At 29.7% G+C, this 9,566-nt stretch overlaps 2 protein-coding genes across 2 annotated transcripts; one reads left to right on the top strand and one right to left on the bottom strand.

Annotated features, from left to right (window-relative positions):
* Positions 1–4,100: 4,100 nt before the first annotated feature.
* On the bottom strand, positions 4,101–4,601 carry LOC107406687 (formin-like protein 14). The gene has a single exon (XM_016013858.3). The coding sequence runs from the start codon at positions 4,599–4,601 to the stop codon at positions 4,101–4,103; it is 501 nt and encodes a 166-aa protein (XP_015869344.3).
* Positions 4,602–6,328: 1,727 nt separating this feature from the next.
* Positions 6,329–9,225, top strand: LOC107407190 (phosphopantothenoylcysteine decarboxylase subunit VHS3-like). Its single transcript, XM_016014435.4, has 3 exons — positions 6,329–6,847; positions 8,510–8,568; positions 8,650–9,225. Exons 1-3 carry the CDS (start codon positions 6,728–6,730, stop codon positions 8,999–9,001), a joined length of 531 nt encoding a protein of 176 aa, XP_015869921.1. The 5' UTR covers positions 6,329–6,727; the 3' UTR covers positions 9,002–9,225.
* Positions 9,226–9,566: the final 341 nt, after the last annotated feature.

Below are 9,566 nucleotides of genomic sequence, written 5' to 3' on the forward strand. Positions count from 1 at the left end.
TATGAAATAAAAAATTCTAATTAATTAACCGTACGTAACATTTTGTTTTAATTGCTAATTCCTATGTGATCAAAACAAAAAGAAGTATATAATTCCAAACAAAACCATTTTTAAAAAGTGAACTCATGATCATTCTCTGATAAAAAAGATTTATCTTAATCTCTTTTTTAAAATGAAGGTTATCTTTATTCGAATCCCTTTAATTTCAACTTATATTTTATGATATGGTTTATTCGTTTAGGATCTGTCACTTCGATTGTGTAACTTTTTTTTTTTTTCTTTTTTGAATACTTGCATATATGCTAATTCATGGCTCAATGTTTGCTGCATTTTACACTTTAATAGATATTAAATTATAAAAAAATGAGAACAAAAGGGTTAATTAATTAATCTTACTAAATATCTGATTTTTAATTATTTACCCGATAATCAATATTTAATTATACCTACAAGATCATCGACCATAAAAGATGAATAACCAGTGATAATAATTTCCAGTCGGTTATTTGTCAAACAAAATGTTATTATTGATCCATTTAAAAAGTAAAAACACACAAATTAAAAATCAATCCACCTCAACCTACCTACCTCCATAACTAGAAACATTTATTCCCTGGAAGAGACCGAGTAAGTCTCCCATATAATATACTGCCAAAAAGAAAAAAAAAATGAAAATTAAAAACCATTTTCCTAATATTAATGGATCATAAGGAAGCTTTAATTCTTGTGTAGGCTGGCCAAGCGTGTACAATGTTCTTTAATCCTTCGGTAGTCATGAGGATAAGGACCACTACAATCCTCACCCATGTCGGCTATGATGGTACAGCATTTCACACTAATAGGATAGTTTCGATGTAAGAAAGCCTCTACTTGTGGCTGACATATGGTATATGTATAGCTTGAACTCCAGCAGCTCTTAGGACCATTTGGCAGTGGAAGTATACCATGTCCTGGCTTTTGATGCGCATGAGGGGCTGGTGGAGTTGGTGGCTTTGGTGATGATGGTGGTGGGGATTTCACCATGTTTGATGGTGGTGATTTGTGCACTGGACTTGGGGCTGGAGCCGAAGGAGGGTGAACAGGCAAATTTGATGGTGCATGCGAAGGAGGATTTACTGGGGATGATACCGGCCGGAGTGTTATTGTATTTGTCAATGGTGGGTAAGCTGCATGTGTCGATGGTGGGTAAGCAGGTACATTATTGTCGATGGTGCAGGTGCACTCGCATTCATTAGCTATTCCCTTTTGAGTCCACAGTGACAATGAACATATGGTAAATAACAACAGAAAACTTAAAAACTTCATCGTCATCACCAAATCAACTGAACTTGGCAAAGTTTATAGTTTTTGAACTCCAATATACATCTAATATATATAGACATAAATATAACTATATAAGAGGATTACTATTTTAATTTTTTTTTATTTTAAAAATATGGTTTAAAATTTAAACAACCATCTTTTTATCATTGTTTAATTTAAATTTTAAAATTTCATATATGGCAAATTTTATATTAAAATCTAACTTTTGAAATCTAAGTAAAAACATATCTTATTTCATTTAATTATGATTTTTAAATTTATCTTCTTATATCTATATCTATACTTTAAATTTATAAATTTAAAAAATGTTTATAAATTTAAATATGTAAAATAAAAAGAGAGATTCCCAAATTTATTTCATTTTTCAACTAAATTAAAAGTCCTGTATTTCATTTTTCAACTACAACAGTCTGTATATAGTTTTCATTATTATTATTTTTGGACAAATGTAGAGTTTACTGTTATTATTAGTTGCTTTTTATTTGAGATTTCAAACTGAACGCTAAAAAATTTAATGCTATATAACCTCAACTAGGTTATTTAATATATTATTTCAATTTTTGTTATTCTTTTATAATTTATATACTAAATAACATTAAATTTAAAATTCAAAATATCTCTTATTAGAATATTGAATGGAAATTGCCATAGCATTCATGACTAATATATATATATATATAAAATAGGTTTCATTTACCAAGTTTTTAGTTATTATTTTTGTTAAATTATCATGGTCACTGAAATGATATAATTTAATAGTAGATAAAAGATAAAATGTACTAAAAAATTTTAAATCCATAATTGATTTTGATTGTGATTTTTTTTATCCATTATTTGTATTAGACCGTTTAAATGATTACGATTTATCAAAAATATTGCTAAAAAGCCTCAGATTCACACACTGACCATGCTTCCAGAAAGCATAGCCAGTTTTTGAGGAAGATTCGTTTTAAGCGGTAAAAGATTCGCTTTCTTAATTAAGGCTTATTAATTAGTAATGAATAAATTAAAAAAATTACAATGCTCAACGACAAAAAGCTAAACAATATAATTTTTTTTTTTTTCTTTTGACAGTACTACACACGATAACTAGTTGAATAAAAATAGTTACACAATGTTATTGAAATGCAAAATTCACAATTCAAACTGGAAGTTAATTTTTTTAAATTAAAATAAGTTTATCATATCACATATTTTAAAATTGAATATTATATAAATGAAAAGAAATATATGTAATTTTTAATGAAAGAATTCAATGTTACTTTTTTGTCTACAAAATAAATCATATTGTATTATAATATTGAATTGTTTAATTATTAATGTTACTTTTTTCTCACTATTTTTTAATTAGTTAGAACTAATTATTTGTAATGAATAATTTGAAAAGAATGAATAAATTAACAAACTAAAAGTAAAGACTAACACATCGTTAAAGGAAAAAAAAAAAAAAAAGACTAAGGTTCGTATTGTTATTATTGTTATAATAACAATACAAACCTTAGTCTTTTTTTTTTCTTTTTCTTTTTTTGTAGATATAGTTACAAAAGTTAGTTTGCTTTTACACATAGAATGTCTAGAAATTAAATCATAAATAACAAAAATAATTACAATAAAACTTCACCATATCTCATCCGAAAACCCAACAGATTATTTGCATTTAAAAAAAAATAGTTTTTTTAAGAAAAAATTTTGTTGAGATTTAAACTTGGATATCTTATTTACTTATCATATTCCTTTTTCTTTTTGGTAAATACTTGTCATATTGCTCATGCATAAAAAATCTGTAACCCAGTTACCAAAATAATTTTAAAAAAAAATTCTGTAGCTCATCGTGTACAATGGTCCCAAAAAAAAAAAAAAAAAAAATTTGAAAAATCCAAACCAAAAAACAAATCTCCACATATAAAAAATAAATAATTAATTATATATTTCCATAGTAACAAAATTGATTTGGACAAAATAATTTGGAAAAATAGTTTTTTCTATGTTAAAGATAAAAAATACCTTAATTTATTTTTTTATATGAATCTTAAGCTTAATTTTAAGATATAAAAATAATCATTAATGTCTTAATCAATTAAGTTATTTAAAATAAAAAATATACCCTAAAAATTAAACTAATTAAAGAGAGCTTTTGCCAATCCAAAACTAAACAAGCCAACTTTAGAGTTACTTTGTTTTTCTCCAACAGATTTTTCTGGGTGCCTTAAAGATTAAACAATAGTTATAGAAACTCAAACGATGCTCTTTTTGGTTGATTGAAAATATCGAGACAGGTATCATAAGAATTTTTGATGAATTCCCTAGAAAGTAATTTTATTAATGACAGAGAAAAATTATCTTTATTATAGGAAAATATGTGATAATTCATCTATGCATATTACAATGTTGTTTTATGTTTGTATTAAAAAAAAAAAAAAAAAAGGAAAACAAAAAATTTCTTATATATGTAAAATATGGATTTCCATGGAGATAAAAAGATCAAAACAAGAAGAATATTTATTGAATATTTGGTCAATCAAGAAATTAAACCAAGCATGTTACTATATATCTAACAAACATCATAAAACAAAAGCTAATTCATAACTAATTTATTAAATGTACTAAAACAAACTACAAATTAATTAACCTCTAATATATCCTAAGAGACCAAGTCAGTCTCTAATTTTATTAATAATTCAAAAAAAAAAAAAATAATAATAATACTGAGCTCAACAAAATACTTTTCCAAGATATGGGTGGTACTGATTTTGATTTGTTGAAATAAAAAAAACTCATCATCGGTGGGTGCAATGTTCAGTAATCCTCCTATAAGGATGAGGGACAGGGCCAGAACAATCCATGCCAGCATCGAGGATGACATTGCAGCAAACTATGCTTACAGGACGATTCCTCTCCAGGAATGCCACATACTCTGGATGACATGACAATGAACTTGAATGTTCATGCCAACATTCCTTGTTCTTCCCAGATTGTTGATCATTGTTGTCGTCATCATCATCATCTTGAGGAGGTGGTGGAGGTGGGGGATTTGCTGAAGATGTTGGTAATTTGTTCGATGGCGGTGGCTCCTGCATTGGAGACCCGACCGGCGGCTGCATTTGGTAACTTGAAGGCGCGCTTGCTGGAGGCTCAGGCAGCTGCCGACGGTGGTAATTGTATGGAGAAGAAGATGGTGCGCTTGCCGGTGGATTCTCCATGTTGTTGTTGGACTTGGAATGCGGTTTGTTGGTTGTTGTTGGCGGTGAATCGTTCGAGCATGAGCAATCACAAGCCATTCCCTGTTCAACAAAGAAAATGGATGAACTTAAAATAAACAAAACAATGAAAATTGATTGAGTATTTTTCATCTTTAATACTTTTAATAATTTGATTCTCTCTTTTTACTTTTCACTCTCACTATGATAATGTGATGTTATATTGTTGGTAACTTTTATTAACTCCACTGCCATTCTTTATATATATATATATAGGCAGGTTAAGAAGATAAATATCTTGTCTTTTAAGCTTTTTAATTTTTAAATCACGTTTGGTTTTTAAAATTTAAATAATCTGTAGCTTGAGCAAAACCCAAATAAATTTTAAAATTTTAAAATTTAAATTTTTATCATCTTATCAGTGATCATTTTCTAATCTAACCTTTGCCTAATCTTTAATTACATGTGGCAATGAGCAAACCAATGGCCAATATTTCTTCTTTCGTTGAACCTCCCATTTTTAATTTTTATAAATGCTTTAAATATTATTTTATGAAGATTGATACTTTTTAAATCAATTACCCCCCCCCCCCCCCAAAAAAAAAGAGAATATTTTATAAATATTAATATTAATGTGGCTGTAAAACTATTTTTGGTTGAAAAATAATAAAGATCATTTAAAATAGTCAAGATAATAAAATATTTTTGAAATCCATAACGTTGCTAAAAATGAAGAATTTTCTTTTTAAATATTTAGAAGTGCAAAAATTTCAGTGGAAAAATATATTTTTTTAATATTAAGAATAATATAAATAATTGTACGATTACTCTACTTTCATTGATACCTGCTTGCAAAGTGATTTCTTCTGCTAACTTTTTCTCTTTATGGTTTTCATTTCGTTAATAGAAAAATAGGGTCAAATAGACATTTCTAGCTTTCGTGTTATTTCCAAAGGTAGAAATATATGGTAGGTAGCCGAATTAAGGCTAAAACTTAAAAAAGACAGAGGAATAATTGGAAATACAATTTTTCCCTGTCCTCTGGAATATGGAGTAATTGTTTTTTCCAAAAAATATTTTTAATGTTTTTACATTATTTATATCTAACTTTTCAGTTTTTTTATTGCTGTCAAAAATAATTTTCCATTTTTTTTGGTAACTTCATAATGTTTATAACTTCATTTATTATGTTTCAAAGAAATATTCATTTTCAATACTTATAAGCATTAAATTTTGGTAAACAAAATCATTTTCAGATTGAAAAATTAGATTTTGGCCATACAATATATGTTGAAAGATTCTTAAAAGATTTGGCAAAAATTAGATGTAATTCCATGATTTTATCCCCGGATGGAGGGGGTATTTTTTGATTTTACCTAAAATTTAATACAATGATTACTAAGAAATTTCCTGGCACACTAAAAAGGGTTGAACATGACCCTCAGCCTAGGATAAAGGCCTAAACTAGACATGGTCTTTAGAAGTTTGGGCCTTTAGTTCAATTGGGAAAGCCCAGCCCAAAAAAGTGTTAATAGAAAATATGATTAAATGCTTCAGAGACCAACCGATCAAATCAAATAAATCTGAGGTAAGAGAATCCGAAGGCAATATGCCAACACTTAGATTGGATTCTTTAACATATTAAAATGGTTCGAGAAGCACTAGATAACGTTCCGACTAGTAAGCACGTGTTTCTAACACTGGATCCAAAGCGTTTTTATGTCGAGAAAAATCATTTTAAAAGAAAAGTCAAATATCAAAAAAAATAATAATAATAAAATAAAAAAACAAAAATTAGAAAAAAGAAAAAAAGAAAAACAATATAGCCACTACAAATTTTACTAATTCCAGGACCACCACGCGTGCTCACAGGAGTCACAGCCAATCAGAATCCTATAAACTTTTTCTTGGGGATGAAAGAATGTGTGGTGGCATTAGCAAAATCCATACTCAAAAACCCTAACCGCACCAAATCCTGGGGTTTACCCTAACCGGACCAAACCCAATTTCCCTCAGCCTAGAGGCACTTCAATCTCTCTATCTCTCTCATCTTCTTTTTATTTTTTTCTGTAACTTTGCAATTTTTTTTTTTGTCTTTGATTTTTCTTTTTTTTTTTTTGTTTTTGTGGATTTTATTGTTGGTATTATTATTATTATTATTATTTTTTTGTGTGTGCGTGTGTGTTTTTGAGCTTGATTTTGCAGCGATGGAGGTAGCTGCGTACGGAACCGAGGAGAGGAACAAGTGGGTAGCTTCGGTTTTGGAAGCTATGGTGGTAGAGACTCTTCTTGCTACTAGGAAATCTCTTGCTTTGCTTCTCATGGCGGTATGACTTCGCATTATTATTATTATTGTGTGGGGGCAAGTAAAATTAGTTCTAGTTTGTATATATTCTCTCATTGAAGCAGAAAATAGTAATTTTAACATTAAAATTTTGGGTCTTGAGTAATTTGCTTTTATTATGCTTTTAGGTTTTAACATCTTGTTCTGTACTAAATTTTAAATCTTCTTAGTTTAGTTTATTTTATTTTATTCAGCTAATCTTTTTGAAGTTGGAGCTCTTGTTTACTATAACTGTAGTTCAACATTATTATAATTATCTTTTTTTAGATTTATATATATATACATTTTTTTTTTCTAACACATTGGTACTTCTCCCATTATGATTTTTATGGGCTTATTCAGTACTGAATTTCCGTTAGCTATGGTTTTGTAGGCTGGGTATCTTTTGGGAAGGGAAAGGCTTTCCTTTGGTTTAGTGCGCTAGTTTGTACATATTGTGGGTCATAGCCTTCCTTGTTTTATTTATTTTCCCTTTACTTTTTTGCTTGTATTGTGAACAAGACTGAGTGAAGAATCTAGCTTTCTTGGTATGTTTTTTTATTTTTTTTGTTTTTTTCCTTTTATGTTTTAAATTTGTACTTCCAATCCTTCATTCTGGCTTTAGCCACTTCCTGGATTATATTCCGACCTGAAACATTTTCTTGAATTGGGTTCCTTTTCTGCACTGCATTTGTATGTGGTTTTTGCATAATGTAGCTTTATTACAAGATGTGTTTGGTCTCGTCTTGCTTGTAGAAATTCTGTATTGATATTTTTCAACTTTTGGTCAGAGACAATATCTGTTTGCTTTTACAATATGAACTGTTGATTATAAATTCTCTGTTTTTTGCTTGAGAGGTCCTACTACTTTTGGTTTTTTGTTTGGCTTGGCACACCACATGGCTATCCTAGTAACACTTGCACATTTCTTTACACTATTTAATGCTTGCTATATGTGCTGTCCTTTTAATAAGAAAATAAAGATTAATTTTATATTTAGGAGTTTTACATTTTAAATTTATATAAGCCATTTTTTTTAAATCAATTTTTAAAAGATCTTTAAAAGCTTTTGGGAATAAAAATGGAGGGCATGATAGTGCCATCTGGTGCCAATGGAAAAGGCCTATTTCTTGGATTTTCCCCCCACATAGAGCCATACAATCAATTCTGGTGCTGCAATCAGAAATTGTGCTAGTTGTGGGCATGTACCGCAACTAGCTTTTCTCCTACTCCTACCTATCTTATTTTATTTTTACATTTCAATTTTTGTGGCGAGGTTTTGATTGACTAAACCTATTGTACATTAGTTCTGACTCTTTTTGTGATATTTACAGATGTTTCAGTTTATTCAGATTTAATGATTTATTAAAGGCCCCTTCTGTATTGGCAATAAGTTGTTGCCAATCTTTATTTTTGAGATTGGTTTCCTATTTTTGTTCCCTGCAGTTTACAGTTTAATCATCACATATATTTTGACTAATTATGCTAATATGGTTTTGACGGCAATAAATGGAAGAAATGGATAAATGTTTGAGATATATATGTAAAATCTGTTGTCATATAGATGGGGTCTCTTCAAAGTATATCAGAAAAGTAAACATGTTAATCTTATTTGTTTTGACTTGTTGTATGAGCTCTTTCACCAACATGAATAAGGTGTTTTCAGTCAGGATCACTGCTGAATGAAGTCGGCTTATTACCAAATATGACCGCAATGGATGGAAGGTAATAAGAATCTATTTGTGCCGCATCATCAATGCTTGTTTCAAGGGATGCTGAATGAAATGGTGTTTCTTCCCCTTGCAGGTTTCCTTTTGATGAACTTCAGAAATTGAAACGTCCTGTTCAAGAAAACAAAGATTCCAGCGATACAGAGGATGATGATGATGATGATGAAGAAGAAGATGAAGCTAATAACCAGGATGCTGATGAAGGCAATGAGGACTTGTCAGGTGGAGAAGGGGGAGAGGATGAAGCAGATCCCGAAGATGACCCTGAAGCCAATGGTGGAGGGAGCGACGATGAGGATGATGACGAGGATGATGATGATGGTGATGAGGATGAGGATGAGAATGGGGAAGAAGAAGAAGAGGAAGAAGATGAAGACGAAGAGGAAGAGGATGAGCTTCCCCAGCCACCAGCTAAAAGGAGGAAGTGAGAACCATTAGTACTAATGGAGTAGTGAGGGATATTTCAATTTGTCAGCCTTGTTAGGTTAGGGAAGTATCATCGCTATTCTGAATGAACTTCTAGTATTTATCATATTATTAGTTAGATATATTGTTCTCTTCTATGCCACTACGGAACCACTTGGGCCTTCTGTTTATGATATGTTAGATTCATCTTCCGTACTATTTATTTATTTATTTTTTTCCCTTGTTATTATGCGAGGATGGAAATTTATTAACTCCTGAAGCTCAAAATCAATTGCTTGTTTGCCGGGAATAATCTTGTGCCTTTGGCTAGGGATTTTCCCAGCAAAATGTTCTGAATTTCTCACATTTCAAAACATATGCTCCCGGTTGAATATTCATAATTTTTTCAACAATTTAAACTATTTAATGTTAACCTCCTTAATTTCAGATTGATATGAATCGACTTCATCAATTAAAGTAAGATTTATTTAATGTATATTATATGTTGTGTGCTTAAAAAAAATTAAAAAAAATAAATGTAAGATTATTCTAATAAAATTTCGACACGTAGAAAACAACAATGTAGCC

The sequence above is a fragment of the Ziziphus jujuba genome, chromosome 1 (assembly GCF_031755915.1).
Source record: "Ziziphus jujuba cultivar Dongzao chromosome 1, ASM3175591v1".
Lineage (NCBI taxonomy): Eukaryota > Viridiplantae > Streptophyta > Magnoliopsida > Rosales > Rhamnaceae > Ziziphus > Ziziphus jujuba.